At 44.9% G+C, this 20,549-nt stretch overlaps 1 protein-coding gene across 1 annotated transcript; it reads right to left on the reverse strand.

Annotated features, from left to right (window-relative positions):
• Nucleotides 1-18,228: 18,228 nt before the first annotated feature.
• Nucleotides 18,229-19,360, reverse strand: LOC149331151 (uncharacterized). The gene is made up of 2 exons (XM_089555884.1): nt 18,604-19,360; nt 18,229-18,371 (listed from the first exon to the last, which is right to left on the reverse strand). Exons 1-2 carry the CDS (start codon nt 19,358-19,360, stop codon nt 18,229-18,231), a joined length of 900 nt encoding a protein of 299 aa, XP_089412010.1.
• Between the last annotated feature and the right edge of the window lie 1,189 nt (nt 19,361-20,549).

The raw sequence follows: 20,549 nt of genomic DNA on the forward strand, positions 1-20,549 counted from the left end.
CCAATCTGTTGATCAGTCTGAAGCGGCTCTCTTGTCGGACAGTGGTCTTTCCCACCTATCGTTGCAAATAAACAGTAAAAAATTCTTAAGGACGAACCGCTCACACTTGCGGCCTTGATGTTCCCTTACAGGACGGTGCCCAAACTCAAGAGCGGCGAGGCGTGGCCGCCATCACAGAGTGGTTCGCGCTTCCTCTTCTCCAACGGCACCGAGGTGATCGCCACCGCGTCGATCTGCGACTTGTTAGAAAGTTTTGGCTGATGAGGACTCTGCGCTACTGGTTTATCCGCCAGTTATATGTAGTAGTGGTCGCAACCAGTGCCAATTAGTCCATTTTAGCAGCCACAGGAGCATTACTAAAGCCACAGATTTCATTAACCCCACTGGTGATTGTTGCTTATTAAGCGCTTATATCCAGGGCTCTCGACGGCTACTGTGTTTTTTGGGTCGGAAAAGTTCACGCCATTGAAAGTCGCTCACAGGCATGGAATAAGCATCTCAAACGTTCCAGAAGATGGAAACGAAACACAGGAATGGCAAAGATGAAGGTTCTGAGTGCAACATAACGCTCGTGTCAATACTGCACTTTCACGGCTTTTTAAACACGACGTTAGATTCTCTTAACCACGGTAAGTACGAAAGTAGTGAACAACTGTTCGCAGCGCAGAAAAAAAATTGTGTCAGCGTAGCCTCGACATGCTTGCGCAGTGCGTCATAACGTTTGCACAACATTGTAGCTGTTAATAAGTACACTGCTTGGCAGCCAATCAAACCAGATGATTCTCTCCGACTACAAAAGGACACATAGGGGCTCTGATTTGATTGTTATACTGTGCTTATGGCCCGGAAGCTGTGAATGGGCTGTGAAGGACGGCATACTTCTCGGCTTCCGTTTGGGACCAGTGGGCATTATTGACGGGCAAGAAAATCGCACCGCACACGAGTGCGTACAAGGGGTGTCCAGAATAGTGGTCACACCGAAATATTGTTGCCATCATCGCAGTGAATTGAAACGCTTCTTCGTATCACCATTCGAGGGGACGACTCTCTCCCGCCGTGTACTGTCTCTTGGTGAAGAGGTCCGAGAAACAAGGCAACCAGAAAAAACGTCGAGTCCGCATGTTTAGCACGACTAAGAGCGGAATATCATGTAGTAGCACTAGTTACGATGAGCATTTAAGGTCCTTACGTGGTAAAGATAGTTTACCTAAAGGCGTTTACCATAAGGCCTCTGGTCTAAAGGCGTTCTGAACAAAAGTCATTTTTCAACGGGAAAAGTTTTTGAACAGTTTTTTCATATATTGCGAGATTTCATTGTGACAACTGTGACAGCGTCTGTGGGGTATGCAAACGCTTGTTGAAATTTAAGGGGCAAGTAAATATACTAAAGAAAAAAACAGGACGTCTACCACATCGGTGACACGTCTTAGGGTAACTGGTGACACGTAGGGTAATTCGGTGACACGTCTTAGGGTAACTGTTTCTCTACATTATGGGAAGGTATAGAATACGATAGTGGCTTCATATTTTTAGTGGTCATAAAGACTTTTTTTTTCGGAGAATGCAAGCTTGGGCGAGTTTGTGACGGTTCACTTGCCACATACCGCAAAGCAGACACGGACACAGGGAGACAAAAGGACGGGATGGACAGAACTTTGCCACACATATATTTTCGGTATTCCACATTTTTTTATTCCACATTAGTTTTGGTTTTCCACAAATACTTTATGTTTTGCAGTGGTTGCCGCTGACCTACCGTGCTGTATTTGTCCGCTTTCGCAAAACTGTTCCTCTTATATCAACTGTAAATGCCCACCGGATCGTTCCCGGAAGGTGGTTCACGGTCTATAGGATTACTGGCGCCCCGTGTAATGTTTTCATTGTTCGCTAAGGTAGCCAGCAACGGTATCTTTTTACAGCGAGAGCTGTTAAAACCTATCCTCCGTTTTTCCTTGTTGTAGTAATAGTAGTCCAAGTAGTCTTAACCGGCTGAGTGCGCTTTTTGGAACCACTCAACGTGCGGCTGCCGCAGAAGGGTATGACGGTAGCGTAGGAAGGCGTAACTGGGTAGCGGCTACCACGAGAAGCGTCCCGAATGCGGTTACCGTGGCGGGAGGAGGATATGGGGAGAGCAGACATATCTTCATCTGGAGGATGGTTACCATGGACGCAGCAGGCTGTGGTGAGAGCATAGGAAAGCTAAGCCAAGCCTGAGTGTGCTTACCATGAAAACCACCTGTTCGATGGTTACCGTAGAAGGAGCAGGGTTACTCTGTAGATAGGAGGGTATGGTGAGAGCCTAGGAAAGCGTGACGCAAGGGTGGTTACCGCGACAACCATCTGGTGAGTGCTTTCAGAGTGAGGAGGAGGGAGAGTATGGTGAAAATGCAGTAGTGTAGTACGGATCAGCTGCGGCAGCTACAGCGCATCTGGAGGAGAGGGTGATCGGCGGCGCCACGCAACTAGAGCAGCAGTCAGAAGAGGAGAGCTATACGAAAAACTAGTGTCTAAAGAAAGACAGCGTCTCCTAGAACGGTACAGATATGCGGTGGTAACCGTGCTGTCACTATTGGTCCTGCCTATCGGGCTCTTCAACGTCCACTACTTGTTCCCTTGTTTGCTGAAGAAGGTATTTCTGGTCACCATATCTTGTTCTGCGAACACTGATGATAACTCTCTTCTGCTGTTTCTAGAAACAATGCGGTAGTCTCCTGCCTTTTAACTGATTTTACTCATGATTGCAGTGTAAGAGGTTCGTACTGCCCTCATTGCCGGTTCCACCTTTTTACAGATTATTTGGGATATTTGAAAATCGTGGTTGCCTGAAGGCGCGTAAGTCTGTACCGCATTGTATACGTAGCTCTTTAGGCTTAATTAAGATAATTGTCACCTGGTTCCTAATGCAGCAAAACTCCATACATAGCACAGTAATCGCTCATACAGCTTTAACCATACAAACACCAATAAAATTCAGTTTAATACCGACTTGCTCATCAAACAGCTAAAGTTTAGTTTGCTGCTGGCTTCAAGTATGGTTATCCTTGCTTTGATTCTGCCCGCGATTCCTTCATCATAGCGACACAACAAAAATTGTTGAAAATAAATGTTTGTTGCGCAACTCATGAGGCAATGCCGTAACTCATCGGAAACAGCAGAATATTAACAAAGTCGCCGCGATCGCACGGCTGCTTTATACGCCGACGTTAGACAGCAAAAAGAAACCATGTGTATGGGGTGCAGTGTCACAGCTTGAGGTCTCCACAGCGCCCTGCTCACGCTGTCTTCGAATCTTGGAAGACATTTTGCGGCGACTCAACATACTGTGCTTTACAGGCGGCTGTCAGCAGCCTCCTTTTTTTTGCACTCCTGCACACAAAGGAACCCACTGAAAACCAATAGAAAATTCGCTGTTCTGCCGTTGCTGCACCTTACGCAGCCAGCTAAGGCAAAAAAAAAATCTAACGAGTTTCTCAGAATTACCATGTACTGAGCTCAAAAAGACCTAAGTTGAAGGCCACCTCAGTGGCAATGCTCTTGTAAACGTGGCGTACATGACTGATCTCCACTAGGTGGATGGATGGCACACGTACACGACGCACGTACACGAAGCCGTGGGAAATGAGCGGGCTTGTCCGGGAAGTCAGCCTTCTTTGAGCAGAGATGCGATAGCGTTAAAGGCCCTGTTACGCAGAAAATCCGGCGTCGGCGTCGTCGTCACCAGCGTTGAGAGCAAAAAATCACGAGAACGTCTCTGGCAGGTGATCCCCATATGGCAATCTAGGAGGCAGATGGGCCACCTAGGAGGCATGGCATGGCTATGCGGCAACTCGTGACCTGCTCGCAGAATAGTGAAAAAACTTCCCTTCGTGGCAGGTGGCACTTAAATTAATTATTGATTGCTCGTGAAGTAGCACCTTGGCCACACAGAGCCTAAGGCTGAAAGCACTTGCCATCGCAGGGCAGTGGCGGATCGCTTAACCGCTGCACCACTGGTCTACAACGGGTATGAGGACTCCCAGGGATCTAATAATGTAAAGTGCACTATGACCTTGAGCGTATGTGGGAATTACCCTATTAATCTATCGCGTCATACCCTTAAGGCGGAGGTTAAGTGTGTCCGAATTTTGTAGTTTCAGCTCCGCTTTACTGACTTCGAATTTTGTCTTTTCATCGTTTTCGTTTTCTTCCGCCACAATGCGTACCTCTTCCGCCGACAAATGCACGTGAAAACCATTAATGTTCTCGGGGCTACCATTCATGAGATAATGAATTTTAAGAGAATGATTTTAAGATTTTTTAAGGTAATGATCAAGTTATGATCGAAGGTGCTCCAGCCCCAGCGAATGCGAACGCTTAGTGTGAACGGGAGGAATAGAAACGTAACTGTGCCGTCGAGGCTCACAAACGGTAAGTGGATGGACTCGCTGCAGGAAAAAAAAAATTTGGCCACTGGACGCACCTTCACTATTTAGAAGATAATGCCACGTTAACTGCATGTTATTGCGTTTTTTTTTAATGCGGAACCTGTCACCTGAAAGTAAGTGCACTGCGCAAGATGTTTTACTTTTTGGCTACCAATATATAACAGGGTACTAATGTTTTCAAAGGAGAAGACAGATCTCTAGCTGGCGTGTCACTTCCTACCACACAGGAAGTAGCTGCTGTAGCCATCTGGTGGTTGAATTCTCTATTTACCGCGCTGCGGCGGCGCGGACGTAAAAGGAAAGAGCGAATTAGTGGGCAGTTCATCACTTCACAACTCACAATGTGTACAGACGCAAACCTTTGGAGGCAACATGCAGATAACGTAATTCGGTAACAGCATTAGCTCTCCGCGTTATGGTAGCGAAAGCCACCGAACACCGGTTTACTAACTTCACAAAAGCAGATTTATTACTTATCAGCACATCCAACAAATGAAACTCACGAATGACTTGGCTTTATTTTCTAGCACCATGCCATACATTATGATAATTTCTGAGTATTATGAATTTATAACCATTATTTCCTTAAACAGAAGTGCACAATCTGCGGAGAACGCACATCCCGCCTAAACGCGGAAACAGCTTCATCTCCACAAGAATATTTTAGCATTGCTACCAATGGTTTAGTCACTCTGCCTAACTGCGTTTACCTCTAATATTGCGAAATACTCGTTCAGGCTTTGCATGTGCCGCCTGTGAGCACTATAACTTGCAACCGTAGTGCACGCGCACACAACCTGTCGAGACTCAGTAAAAGAGCAGGTCTTATTCCTATGCATGTGTTTTAACGTCTTTCTACACAGCAAAAAGAAAACTATTGAAAAGTGCATTAAAAATAAAATGTCAGAAAAAACAGCTGCCTAAAATGGAAGTCCTTAGCCATCTTAGCCATCAACTAAGAGATCCACGATTGGATAGTTCATTTATGTGATGTTTGTCGTCGACTTTCGTGCTTGAGAGCGTGCTTCTACTTATAACCAGAATGGGTTCTACATTTTCAACAAATGTCACTAAACTGCTTTTGTATCAACAAAAATTGAGCGGTCCCAAGGCGGTTTCTTCAGTGCCTCTCTGCCAGAATAGCTGTGACATCAGACATACCCTTATAACGAATGCTGACTGCTGGCGTGGTTGAAAACGTGACTGTAATTGATCAGACCAAATAACTATAGAAAAATACGTGTTGGCTGATTAACATTAGACCACGTAATGTTGGCAGTCAAATGCCACTGAATAATCAGCGATCATAAGTAGCGTTAATTATGGTACACTCAAAAAAGCAACATATTTCGTTTTTAGCATTGATAAAAACAAAAGTGCTTTCTTCTGACACTTCCTCTCCGAACCTGAATAAAATCTTTACATTGTGGTAAAATTTCACGTTACCTCAGGAGAAAAAAGAAAGCTGGATAGTTTGATCTTGCTAACAACCTTTCCTGAGACTGTTCGCTAACGCCTAAAGGTAGAAAGGCGTCAACAGACAGATTACCGCTTTGATCAGCGCTACGCTAATATAAGCTCACGGTAGAAATGCATGTGTGCTTTTCAACGTTTTGATCTCATACATACACATGGAAGAACATAAGAGCTAGAATGCAAAACCACATTCCTTGGCTAGATAAAGAGTTGAAAGAGTCATCGTTGCCAAAGATTCAGCATTTTGCATTGAAGAACACATATTCACATCTTTGTATTCAGCATTCAGGTTGCTCTTAGTGATGAGAGATTACTTGAAAACTCAGGTTCAAATCTCCAATGAAGTTCTTGAGCCACTTTTCGTCAGTAGGTAGATGACAGTTGTATTATTGCTCAATGAACATCGCTGCATTAGGTTGAGAAAGGCTTTTAGCGCTTGTCTGCTTTTCTAGCGCATTGTGTAGCCATCATGTGTTTTTTCTTTTGTTTTATGAATGCTTATGGAGCTGACAACTTCAGTTCACTTTTCTAAAACCGTTCCTATTTCATCATTTCTCTCTCTACTCCATGCTATACAGATCTTGTCATAGAATGCTCTGAAGACTTAATTTTTCGAAAATACATTACGGTAACGTAGCGGAAAGGCATAAATGTTTCCTATTTAAAAAACATACCAAGCAGTTGCAAAGAATTTTGTTCGAAACACATCTAAAAAACACTTTATTATGGCCCCGTGTTAGCCGAAGCGAACTGACGCCGTCCTGAAACATAATTCATAATTCTTGTGTATTTTAGCGGCTTCTCAATCTTCTCACAATCCTGCGTAATTATTGGCTCTCCGTCGCTCTAGAACAAAAAAATGAAGCGCATGTTTTACTTCAATCTTGGCGCTGGTTTTCTGAAACGATTTATCTGGAAGCTTTAGTCTGTCGCAATTTATGTATTCGACTCGTCATTTTTTGTTGAATTCAGTGTGAAGGCAACGCAAAATCATGTAAAGATACTCACTTGCAGCTCTCTTAGTTTCTCCGTTAATTGGAAACCCGCTGCAAACAAGAGGAAGGTAATTTACCGATATGAGATTTGCCGACAGCTTTTTTTTTTTTCAGAAATCGCTCAAATTGCATTAAGTACCCATTAAACAATTCTAGTGATGCATTGCCCATCCTTGGCTCAACGAAGACAGAGACCTCGAACAGAATGCACACAAAAGTTTTTCAATGCACACAAAAGTTTCTAAAGTTGGCCTTTAGAAACCTCATGACTTCCGGCCCACTTTTTGTCATGCAACTCCGCTAGTGAGGGCTTCTCCTAGTTCTTCCTTCCACCATGGCGTAACGATTGCTTAGAGGGTGCGTTCTGGTTCCGTGTTTGGCCAGGCACAGTCCTAAGTAATGTGTTTGGATAGGCATTTCATATAGGACGTATTTAAATTATGTGTATTTATTCAAAAATCTAGTACAGCCAGAACAGGAGACTAAAGCAATGGTCCATTTGGAGCCGTAACGGATTTGCAACGCAATTTATGAGCATTTATTATTCCAGAAACTTTAAATCTCACAGGTTATATGTAATGCAGAATTTGTACTCTTTTTGTAGAAAGTTAGATCATGAAATCAGTGTTTTCTTTTGACAAGCAGTCGCCTGTTAGAAATAAAGAATGGCGTCAGTTTCTATTCCGTTTTTTTTTTTTAAGGAAATATAACCGTGCTTCAGGTTTTTCTAGAGAGAAGTAAAAGTTCTTTATCAGCCCACGCGGGTAATTTGCTTATCGTGAGTTGTATGTCTTTTCACAATTTTATATGCTCGAGGACACATACGCAAGTTATCATAGGTCCAAAAAGATTAAATATATCTCGAAATCATTTTTAGGGCAAGCGTCTCATTATACTGTACTTTGTTTAACTTTGAATACCACTTCTGAAGTGCGTTATTCTTCTGTATATAGTCCATGGAAAGAATTTTACACGCCTCACTTAAAACAAGCGGTTTGATAGGACTAACCTGAGGCAATAATTCAGCTTCCCCCAGGTAGTTAGTTCTGCTAGGTCGTGTAGTATAACAAATATTCGTGTGGTGTCTGCTTTTAGTAGGCTCTTGAGAGCGAGAAATGTTGCTGATTTAAAAGCTCCTCTCGTGCTACTTTCTCAATTCTGAAAGGTTCGCCGCTCTTGCTTACATACACTTACCTGCAGTGCATCAAGCAAAGTGTCATTGTGCCAAACGTGTTCTCGTCAAACTCATTGTGCGCAACACCGCACATTTTATATTTCTCGCAAGCTCGCGATGTGTAGTTGTAGAAGTATCGGTCACGAGGAATAACTTGGTGATTCGTCGTGCAGTTCTTTGCAGGCGGCAGCGTACATATGCCAGGACCTGGATCTGAATAAAGCAATAGAGGGAAACACCTGTGAGGTCAAGATAGGATGTAGTTGTTTTTTTTTTCTGCTGCTGGCAATTCGAAAGAAACTGCTGATAATTTCCTTGCTGCTGCTTTCTGTAATCGCGTACTGCACAAAGTGCAAGGGGAAGCCTTAAGTTTCGTTTTCCTGAAGTTCATACTATTGATTGAGTGGTCACATAATTCCTTTGCTTTATCAGCGAAGGCGCTGAAAATTCCACCAAGCAGCCGGCGTTCATAAAAGACAGCCAGCCCTAAAATGCTTCAGAGAAGTAATTTTAAATGTGTTATAATCGGCCAAATTAAATCCAGCGAACGGCGTATATCTCGCTATACTTTCACCTTTCCCTCTTTTGAGGCAGCTACGCCCGCTACGTCCAGGCATTGAATCTCCAATAAATCAGCTTTGTAGGCGCTGTGCTGTATTTCAGTATGAGCCAAGCTTTCCGTACGATATCTTCTTCGGATACGCTGATTTAGGACGAAAAATCAGCATAAATGGTCTTTTCAAGAGTAGACCCACTCTTCACCTTATAAGAAAACTTTGTCGCTTCCATGTTATGCAGTTCCTTGGACAATCGCGTCTTTTATTTCATTACGCAATTGGTTTACGGTGAAAAACCAGGGAACTTATTTAAACATCTCGCCAAGTTCTCAGAGAACAAGACACAGCACCACTCACGTAACGTAATTTTGGCTTCGGCTACATTGCTTTAAGAAAACAGCAGTTAGCTCGAGCATATTTTCCAAACCTTGCTGCTTCCTACCCTTTTGGCTTTGCTAGTGCGATAAGTTTTTTCAGGAGCCTTATTGCTGTCGGATACAGCGGCGTGTTAATTAGCCATTTAACTGCTGCTGAATGAACCACGGTGGGTTCGGGCTTATTACTGAAGTGAGGCGCGTGGTTTGCACGAGAGATCCAGAGAGAATCTCTCGAGAGGTTTCTCCTCCCCTTATCCGCATATAGTATAATGGTAATCTCCCAGGAATGGCTTGCAGAAGTTTCTTTGTGTGTCCACTTTCTGCACTAGCCAGGCTTAACCTATACTTCTAATCGAACCGGCGGTAGAGTACGAAATGCTTGTATCTACCTACTCAACTTCCCAGGCGAAGACACATCTTATTGTTGAAATGCAAGCTAGCGGCTGAAGCTCCCTCTCGACTTTTGTTGACTACGTCTTGTGGTGCTGCGTTTCGGGGCATTTTTTTGAAGAAAACTCAGCTGAATAATCCTTTCTGCAGCATTCTTGCCAGAAGTCTTGCGACTTCACTGATTCCTTGTCTTTGCACTGTTTGGCACGCGCGATTGTTTCTTCCGTTATGCTGACACAGGGTTATTTACTCCTTGCTTCCGTGCTATCATCTGTTATTGTCTGCGCGTGAAAGCGGTTGTAGTATCATTCCATTCGCTGCTATCAGTATGGCTGCCTGCCTCCTCGGCGAAGAGCCCTGACGCTTTCGTATTAGACTTAATCTGCAACAGGATTATTTTTTCTGCTCTCTGGCTTTCACGATGTTAGTGTGTTTTCTCTAAAACTCATCCTGTTTTCTTTTGACGACGTCGTCATGTGTGCTCGGTTTCAGGCTTTAATCTTATTCCTGTATATGGCCACTCAGTTGCACTCCTGGTGAACTTAAATTGAGATACTTCCTCTTCATTTTCTCTATTTTCTTACGCCTGCGCTCAAATCACCCTTGAGCCTAACAGGGTGGTGGAGACGCACAATAGGACCTGTTGACACAAAAAATTATGTTCAATTTTCATCGGTCATCTTTGAATCACTGGCGATGCTTTTCTCTCAATTACTGAGCGGAACTATTTGAGTACAGGCAGATGTTTTAGTGTAGTTTCCGGTCAGTTTTTTTCACAATTGTGGCTGCTTGAACTCAGCTCACATTTTTATTCCCGGCAACTAGTTTCGTTCATATTTCGAGCGGCTGGGGTCATGAAGTTTGTTTTTTTTAAGAAGGTAAAAATCAACAGATTTCTGTCACCTTAGTTTGGCGTGCTGCCTGCTAATTCGAACTGACAGTTTGAACCGACAGCCGAATCGACAGCGCGCAGCGCAGTGTCCTACACGACCGCTGACGTCTACAAGAGGAAGATCGATTAAATCATTTAACCGTACAGGCCAGCGGCCCAGAAAGTTGTCACTGCTGGAGAAGAATTTACCGTCCGCAAAAGCCTGGCACAGTCCGCAGAAGAAACCTTTGTTTGTCTCTTTAGAGCTTGTCGTATGGCACCCAAGATTATGGGGCATGAAGTCGTGAAAAAACGTTCTGTGCCCCCATCACTACGCGGGCTAGCTAATCTTGGCTCAGTGATATCTTATTAAAAACGGTTCATGTACGTATTTGAGCCATCTCGTCTGTCACAAGCTCGAAGTATTTATACGTTACAAGGCAGCCTGTCGGTGTTTTATTGCCCGCTTTTTCATGGCAATTGGTATAGTGACGTGCGCATTGAATCACGTGCCTCGAGATCCTTACGTCGTCCTCGGGTCAGAGTGCTCACTATCGAACACGGCACTACCCCGTACAGTCACTTCCTTCCCCGCACGGTGTAGTATTTTTGCAGCACATTGTTGCAGCTCATTTTTGCAGCGGCTGCAAGGCGTCTCGACGCACATTTGTGGGAAGCAATCTAAAAATGGTCAAGTCTATCCTCACGAGCTGTGATCCCTCCTCTCGCGTCGTATTTCCTGCCCACTTCAACATCGACGTCGTGAACCACAAGCAATTCTCCCAAAACGTCGAACGTGGTGACTTCACCCTCAAAACTATGGAACACATTCGCTAACATCAAGAAACATGAGTAGCGATCGTCAGGTCAGCAGGCAATGCAGTGAAAACGGGCCGCATGGTAGGAAAACTGAACAGAGAAAATAAACACAACGTCTAAAAGGAACGTAGTGCATTCTCTGCGTTTATAAGTTCACCAACAACTCACCACTACGTGAATCATCACGAAAGTGGCTATGCATTATGTCATCATTTCTTTGACCATCTTTTCAATCACTTAGGCTCATGACTCACCGTACCATGGGGGCAAAATGTTGGTGTCATTTTTTTGCGGGGCCACTGAACTTCTCGTTTGCTCTTCATAACAGAAATCAAAACGTTCATTTTATGCAATGGTCATGCAAACAAAAATGTGAGAGAGAATTCCGAAGATCCTAATGCCGACAACACAAAAATAGTAGCAGTTAGAACAGCGTGCCGCCATAGTGTACATACCAGCGTTGCAATTCAGAACGCAGTCAGCGCGCATTTCATAGACGCCGTCTTTAATACAACCGTTCCATAGGAAAGGGTGGCAGTAGTTCATGTTGCCGTAGTAATATCTATGTAGTTTTACACTGCACATTAGTTCAGTTTCCATTAGTGGTGTCATGCATGCGCTGCTGTTCGCTACAGACGTTCCACCACTCTTCAACCCTGAAAAAGATCATTGCATTAGCATACAAAAATGACAGGAAAGCTGGAGTGGGCCACAGCAGGGTAAAGTGGCGTAGAAAATTGTTGCGGGCACCTTTCTATAACAATGAATGAAAGAAGTATGGTTGGTGGGGTACTGACAATTAAAATCTCTATTCGCCAGAATCAGAATTACCCTGGCTGTCGGCTGCTGTCTATTTACTCATAACTGCGAACTTTCCCTGCAACAGGCTGGCAGTTTAACAACAATGCTAGTCCTATCAGAATTTGCGCGAGCGACCTGCCTTCGTTCCAGTTTAGGCAGTTAAGGACAGGTACCTCAGAGTAGCGAGCCGATAAATTTTAATCACGCAGCAAACATCGTTCAGCAGAGCCACAACGACCAGGATCATGTGGCTTGTCTCCTCTTTTGCCTTTTGTGCCTCAATATGACGCGAAATCTTTTAGGCAATGCGATGCAGCTGTCAGCGTAGTTCGCAGCTGTTACCGAATGCTACGGTGCAGGACAAGTGCGATTTCATTTCAAAAAGTGCGCATTATGCGTGTATCTTTGCACCATTTCTTGTTTAGCGCTGAACTCCTTGAGAGGCTGGAGCGAATGGCAGACGCCTGCTCGCCTCCAGAAAGTCTCTTTCTTAGAATTCACTGATTACAGCTTTTCCTCGTGGCTTTCTTCGTTTCGCTACTTATTGGAGTGAGCTGGGCTGGCCTCCCATTTCGATTATGTCTGTGTCTTGTATTTTTTTATCCAAGAGTCAAGTTGGTTCGAACATGTAAACAAGACCTATTTAAATTGCCGGCAGCTGAAGGATTTTTGTCGCGCTTGGTTACCCTACGCATTTGTATATAACTGGAGTTATTGGACCTTCTAAATGCAGGGGGCAGATATTACGAGAGGCGTAGATTTTTCTTCCTCATCTGCATGTCTCTGACCAGATCCCGCCACTTAAATCTCGCTCTTGCCCCGCTCTCGCTACGGAGGCAAACCTTAATCACATTTTGCGCGCTAACGATATCTACGTACGCACCTGGTCTACGACCTAAGCCGCCCACGAGACACAAGTACGTGGACGCACAGGCCTCAGCGTCAAGACCAGTTCGCGTTCATCAAAGAAATCAGCCTGAATTACTCCTTTCAAATTATTCAAAAACAGGGAATTTGCGGAATATTAAAACTAACTATATCACGAAACGATTACTAGTAAATGCGAAATATCTCTATTTCTCTTTATTATAAAGGAAAGATAGCGATGGAGAGCGCTTTTGACATCATCAACAACGTGCCTGTCAGCATTTCCGTTCACGTGGTTATAGATGCGTTTATACCCCAGTACCACAGCCCAGTCGTCAGATAAGTGTAGTGGACGGCCAGAATGCGAACGCTAAATTATTCAGTTAACGACAGAACATGATGTCGACGCAGCTTGCTCACAAAAAAAGGTCTCTACACTATTACTGTAAAATGTTCTAAAATCTTGCCTCACCTGAATGCGTTGATTTAACAAGGATTATGCCAAGGAGAGCGACTACTACATGGTCCCTCATAGTTCCGATTGAGCAGTGGGTCGAGAGATGTGAGGAACTGTCTGCTCTGTTACTTGGCGGCAAGGAATTATATCTATAGTTCGTGCCCCTACAGCGCACTCATAGATCACAGACGGCGAAATCCATAGGATATTGCCTCCAAACTGAACTTTCGAAAACGCTAAATATCAAAATCTTCCAAGTAACAGTCACGTGTAAAAATTAGAGTTAAATCCAACAAACATTTGCCGATAGTGCACTTACGGAGTAAAAGGGCCAAACATTGCAAATAATACTTCAGCCATTCTTTTCATCTCGCTAACATCAAAAATGAAAGATGATCTTAGTCTGAGAGATCTCGATATGACAGATGCGGGGGTAGGGAGTGTTTGGATTCTAGTGAAAAACATTAAACCTATTTTTCACGTCAGAGGAGATTTTTAACCAAAGATCGGACAGCTGCTCTTCCTCTAAGCCGATGGTTAGAACTATAAAAACTCTCAAGTTGGCTGCGGTGGACTGAACGAGGAATATACCTTCAAGTGGCTGTATACTATTGCCGTGGCGTGCTGTCAAGCAATATAGACAAACAGACTATAAACGTGAGATATATAATGCTAATTTGTTGCAAAAACTTTGAAGTATCACTTCCATTGCGTCATGGTTTCACGGATACCGCCTATCCTCAAAATTTACACTATATACAAGGACCACAGCAAACTGTAACTTGAGTAAAATTGTCAAGTGCAAGAACAAACAGTTCACGTGCATTTTCTTCGTTTGCTTTGCGCAGCGAAAGAAATCGCGCTGGTGTATCTTTCATGGCAAACGGTTTCACGCTGTGGATTTTTGTTTGCGGGAGAAGTCTTTTTTCTTGCCTTCAGCCTTTGCGATAACCATTTGCCCCAGCCTATTTGGCAATCATATTAAGCTGCCATTGACGGGCTTTTGGCTCACGGTTGCGACGGCTGCCGACATTTTGCTGAAAAGCACTATATTGCTTTTCACAGTAAATCAACAACTTCTGTAAGACACAACAATATGTTAGCGCTGCAAGGGGCTTTGTTGGGCCACCTCATTCACTGGTCACCTTCCGACTCCAAAAACAGCCTACATTTAGCGACAAATATGTCGCCTTTCGTCGGGTTTTTATTATCGTCAGGTGTGAGCTAAATTTCCGCTGTAAATTCTGAATTCGTTGCCAAAGAGCATTCATTATTCCTACAAAACAATGTTACAGTTTGAGGTCGAGTGTTCGGCGTTTTTGGCTGGAAAGATGAATACGTGCGGGTTTAAGGATCAGGTTATTTATTACCTTTGAGGATTAATAAATATGAAACAGTGCAGCACACCCTGGTATCTGTCAGATCTTTTCCCGGTTACGTTTGTCCTGTAATATTCGGGCTTGTACAAAAATAATGAACGTGTCTTCGGAGCGCTTCGGCATTCAGTCGTCTACACAAGGTAACCAAACATTGCACAGGAACTCGGGTGTCTGAAACAAATTCATCTTGAGTAAGCTGCAATATAAAAAGCCCTGTCATACCAAATTTTACTATCTGATTGCCATTCCCAGCCCTCTTTCACCCGGACAAAATAAGCAAATTCAAGGACGGGAAAGCACGACGTATTTTAACGTATCACGTTTACATTAAAGGCATTTTTATGTGTCAAAAGAAATATCAGAAAATAGTCGGAATATACTGTGGCGGAAATAGGTGTAAATGCGACTGGATTATCACCTTGTTCCTGCAATTTCTGGATCTGCTTCCGTCATTTTTGTTTTTAGAGCAAACAAACGCCCATAAACGCATGACAGCTGTCAGAAGCCTCCAGAGGTGGCCATAATCGCTCTTTCTAGTTCACGTCGTATGCTTATGTGTACTACAAGACTGGTTTAAAAAATTACGCATCCATGCAGGGCCTCCAAAGAAGCAGCTGACATTGCTCCTCCCCCCCCCCCCACCCCCCCATCCCAACTTGCCAGGCTGTGAAGCAGAAACCAGATGACTGTAGCAGTACTACTATCAACCACATTTGATGTACTCGTGCATTGTACACTGTCACTTATCTATAGCGAGAGGTTTCTTGGTGAACAATGGCATTCCGCGTGCGTCAAGGACAAAATACACCATTAATCAGCTTCGCATTTCCTCGGTGCAAACACCGCAAAAGACTTCTTCATAGACATATGCGGTGTGTCCCCATCTCTGCGTATGCATTGTAGCAACCAACCGTAATTGAGTGAATGTATCGCATCAGACTGAGAGGTTTCCGGCAACACCAGCAGGAACACACGTGTCCACGCCTACCCATGCGTCATCAGACATAAACGAGTATCACTTCGTAGTGCCCTAATGGGAACTAGTCGCGTGCAGACGTTTCGGCATGTCGCTCCACTGTCCGTCAGCGAGGTTAGTTATCGTAGGAACATTTTCCCGCAAGCTCATTCCGTCCAGCCTTGCAACTTCTCCCTTGCCCCAGCGTGGGCGAACGTTCGTTCCTAACCTTGCTGGAGAGTCGGGCGATTTCGATTCCTTAGCCTTGTTTGTTGCTAGCTGGCGTTATTTTTCTTGCATCAATAAATGACATCTGGGTGACGGTCAGTGCCCTTCTTTTATTCTCCTAAGAGTATGGACCGTCGTGGTCAGCGTGCGCTCGGTAGGGTGATCGATCACGGAATGGGGCCGGCAGTTTTGAACTTTCTCTTCAACGCTTCGGTGGGGAGTACGTATTTGTCGCCTTATTTCAACCCCACAAAGTAGATATCCAGACATCGGAGAGAATGCTTGGCCGTATCGGAGAGAATGTTTGGCCGTAAGAAGTTGCCAAGCACTTTCAATAACTACCACACATGATCTATGTCAGCGATTGTGAAGTGGTTGTAAATAACAAGCCGTCGTTAGGAAAGCAGCGACTAGAATACGCCTTAAAACGAGTGGTCATCTGTACAATGCCATAACAAGAAGTGAAAAGAAAGGTTGTCTTATATTTTACAAAACTGAGAGAGCGTTCACTCATGTACACGCCTGGTATTGCGACTTCCTCAACAGCACAAGCATACCCCATATTTATATGTGTTGTTAAAAATATTGTCCAAGCTGATCCACAGCGCACTCCTCTGCCAATGGGCATCAGCAATGCGAAAACCTCTGCGATACGCTTTTACAACACTACACAAGCCAAATACTTTATGAACTGAGTATATAACTGAGTACCTGCTGCTTTACTGTGCAAATAGTAAGCTAGATATATTCACCGACTGATTGGTGCACGGAGAAAACAAGCTGGTCTATTGTTGTTTGGTATTATTTATGTAGTTTCTCTGGCAGGACAATTTTTAGTTATGTTATATCTTTATTTCGCGTAACTCCGTTTTTTGCAGACATCGGACGTAAATACAGTACAATTTATATCTGCATCGTTGTGCAACACGATCGTCCACGAATATGCCGAGGCTTTGAAACCTCAATTCTCACGTGCCTGACTCTCCAGCGTAAAAATTCCCGCACCAAATATGCCGCATCAAAAATTGCGAGCGAGATTGAGTTCAGAGTTTTCCAGCTCAACTGCACAAGACTGAAGATGGGAAGAAGGGAGGAAGGAGGCCTCATCCTCATCCCTCTATTCTTTGGCCTTGTATCGTTGCGCTCGAAAGCTATGAACTGAAATCAACAATACCAACTAGCCCAGCAACTAATTCTACTAAATGTAATGCACTAGCAGCGCGACAGACGCGTAAGAATAGGAGTTCTCTCTGTAGTTGATTTGCAGGCTTTTGTGTCACTGACACGTCCAATGAAACAGAACGCAGCATTGCTGAAAAAAAAGATTCTTTCATAGAACCCAATTTGGCTCCCCTTTGCACAACTGTCAGGGAAGCGAAAATCGGTGAGAAGCATGTACTTGTTACCTTTTATCTTGATTGACTGGAACTTGAAAGTGTTCGGTTCAGCTCCCAACACCTCAGGGAAAAAAATTATTTTCCTCTGATACTGCTAGGACATCACCTGGGCCTTTTGAGACCACGGTTGTTCTTCAAGAACGACGTCAGGTTTTCTTGCACACAAAACATATAACGCGTTCACATAAAAAAAAAACTGTTTCGTTAACCTATTGCTGTTTGTTATTTTTGGCTTCTATGAAAAATCAATGTAGGTTTTCTTGTTCTCGTTCTTAGAAGAAAGTTTCAAATATGTGCCCTTTAACTTTTTATGTTTTTTTTTAATATACCTTAGTCCCGGAAACATGAAGCATATACAGAGAATTAGCCATTGCAAAACCGCGACATTTCATTTTCTCTCCATATACACAGTATGTAGTCTCGACGACTTCAAGTTACTAGGAGGACCAATACAAAACTGAGAGCGTCATGAGGAATCAGTTCGGATTTAGCTGGCACTGATGAATCACTGACCAACCCTATCTTTTGCAACATACAAGCCAACAGAACATTCGTATTTTTCATTTCCGTAGGTATTGTACGTCACAGTACGCACTATACCTCCTCAGTAGGCAACTTCAGTGCGATGACCTCTATGCAATCTTTCCTAGATGTTCGCTGTGCCTGGTAGCTGTGACATTGCCGGCGGGAGTTCGGCGAGCCTTGCTGTCCACGTACGGCATTTTAGGCGGCAATACGACCTGCGCGACACCTGTTTAGTAGGCGTCATCAGAGCGTTGACTTGTGTGCGACCTTTCTTCGTTGCTAGTTGAACGTTCGAGCTGTGACTGTATCCGTGTTGGAAAGAACGTGGCAACAGCATGATGTCCAGAACAAGAAGAACGTGCGTTTATTGAAGCGTGCCGATTATATAGCCCGCAAGTGATAACAGGCAGCTCGCACCGCGCATGTCAGCGACAGAGACGCACCGTCATATACGTGCCTGATACATCTTTTCGCGGGAACAAACAAAAACAGTTGCAGCAAAAGGGATCAGTTAAGCGCACTGATTAAATTCCTCGTCATAGCAAAGGCGTTGCGGGGCCCTCCTGTTCCGGTACGATCTCCTTATTGCTGGTGGCTGCACGGCACCCGGAAGCGAGCTTCCCGCTGTATTGGCCGCGCACGATGGTTCCCCAGCAGTCCTTTGTGGCCCTCCCGAGGCCTGCGATGCGAGGCAGGTACAGGTATGAAAAATATGAGAGGGAACAAACTTCACGCAGAAAATTGCAATTTTCTTGGTTATTTCTCTACTAAATTGCACAACGACATTGGGATATTGTAGGCGCAGACGAAAACTAGTTAAAGAGAGAGAAAAACTGCGCTTGTCACAAATAGTAACGGAGTAATCAATAAATGAACGCTCCAACTGTGTTCCCCACTCATATTTTTCATACCTGTACCAGGTGACGAAGGCGAGGCAGGTACTCGGGGGTTGTCGATTGGCCTACTTGTGTCGCCACCGTCGTCACTGCTCGTCTCGGCATACCGCTCTCGCGTCTCTACGAGATGCCGCCGGTTACGTCGCAGAATTCGTCCATCTTCCGTTAGAAGCTGGTACGACCTTGGAGCTGGAGCGCTTACTACCCTCGCCTTCCGGGCCCACGTTGTAGTTCCTCGCAGCCTTACCACGTCGCCTCGAGAAAGCTTCGGCAACGGTTTGCCCTGCGTTTTCTGGCGATGCTTCTGTACCTTGCTGCGCGGCACTTCTTCAAAGTCGGGAAGGTTGGCTCGCAGGCGTCTCCCTTGCAAAAGTTCCCCCGGGGATCGGCCGTCTTCGAGTGGTGTTGATTGATAGGCCAGCAGGCCTTGCCAGAAATCGTCCCCGGAATCCTGGGTTTTCTTCAAGATGCGTTTGACCACCTGCACACCTTTTTCAGCCAGACCATTTGACTGAGGGTAATGGGGACTCGAAGTAACATGTGTAAAGTCATAGTTCCGTGCAAACACGGCAAACTCGTGGCTCGAAAATTGAGGACCATTGTCCGTGCACACTTCTAGTGGCACGCCATATCTTGCGAAGATAGCGCTGAGTGCAGCAACTGTAGCCCTTGCACTAGTGTCCTGAAGTTGCTGCACCTCTGGGTAGTTAGAAAATGCATCGTAAGCAGCCAGGTACGAGTCTGCAGCAAAGAAAAAGATGTCCACTCCCATCCGGTACCATGCACATCGGGGAGTTGGCCGCATGAGGAGCGGTTCTTTTGCGTGCGCGTAAGCGAATTTCCTGCAGGTTGGACAGCTAGCTGCCAGAGAAACAATCTCACTGTTAAGGCCCGGCCAGAAAACAAGACGACGTGCCCTTTCTTTACATTTTTGCATGCCAAGGTGTCCCGCATGAATTCTAGACAGAATTTTCTTTCGAATGCTCTTTGGTACGACCACTTTGGAGCCTTTAAAAAGTATTCCATTAACCACAGAAAGGTCTTGTGTAAAAGGCTTGAGTTCACCCTCCACTGGTTGGCCCCTTGACAGACTGCACCACGGCTTGCAGACAGTCGTCGCACGCCGTTTCTCTCTGCAGTTCGCGCTGCGTCGTTGGCGTCACCATATAACCCAGGGATTCGACATCGTGAATTTTGACTTCATCCATGCCAGAGTCTTGGCAGCTGCTGCTGTGGCCATCAGCCGTGGATCGTGATAACATATCTGCTAGAACCAAGTTCTTGCCGGGAATGTACTGCAAACAGAAGTCATACATAAACAAGCGCAAAAAAAATCTTTGCAGTCGAGGTGGCATGTCCTCGATTGCCTTTTCCGCAATTGATAAGAGTGGCTTATGGTCAGTTTCTATTAGCAGTTGTCGCCCGTAGACAAACTGATGATGGAACTTTTCGCAACCAAAGCAAATACCAAGGGCCTCCTTTTCAATTTGAGCATACCTCTGCTCTGCTTGTGTTAAAACACGGGACGCGTATGCCACGGGTCACCATTCGTCAGAATGACGTTGCAGAAGGGCCGCCCCTACCCCGTTCCACGAAGCGTCGCATGTAATCTTTGTGTCCCTTCGAGCGTCAAAGATTGCGAGCACGGGAGCGGTAGTCAAAACTTGCGTTACGCTTTTCCACTCTCTAGCGTGGTGTTCAGTCCACTGAAAATCAGAGCGCAGGGCAAACCGTTGCCGAAGCTTTCTCGAGGCGACGTGGTATGGCTGCGCGGAACTACAACGTGGGCCCGGAAGGCGAGGGTGGTAAGCGCTCCAGCTGATGGCAGTTTTCGATAGACTGAAAACGGTAAGAGGCTCGCTTGCGCCCCTGTGTCTATTTTGAAGGCAATTTCCTGACCGCCGACTTTGGCATTTACAGTCCACTCATTCGTGCCACTTTTAATTCCTACGTCTAGTACG

Source organism: Amblyomma mixtum, chromosome 8, assembly GCF_055824585.1.
Source record: "Amblyomma mixtum isolate Tamu chromosome 8, ASM5582458v1, whole genome shotgun sequence".
NCBI lineage: Eukaryota > Metazoa > Arthropoda > Arachnida > Ixodida > Ixodidae > Amblyomma > Amblyomma mixtum.

What these genes read in the sequence shown, in the direction of transcription:
- LOC149331151 (XM_089555884.1), bottom strand. Translation starts at nt 19,360, where the DNA reads ATGGGAGTGGACATCTTTTTCTTTGCTGCAGACTCGTACCTGGCTGCT. An exon ending in GCCTTCGTCACCTGGTACAG is followed by an intron (nt 18,372 to 18,603) that starts GTATGAAAAATA and finishes CTCGCATCGCAG; the next exon opens with GCCTCGGGAGGGCCACAAAG.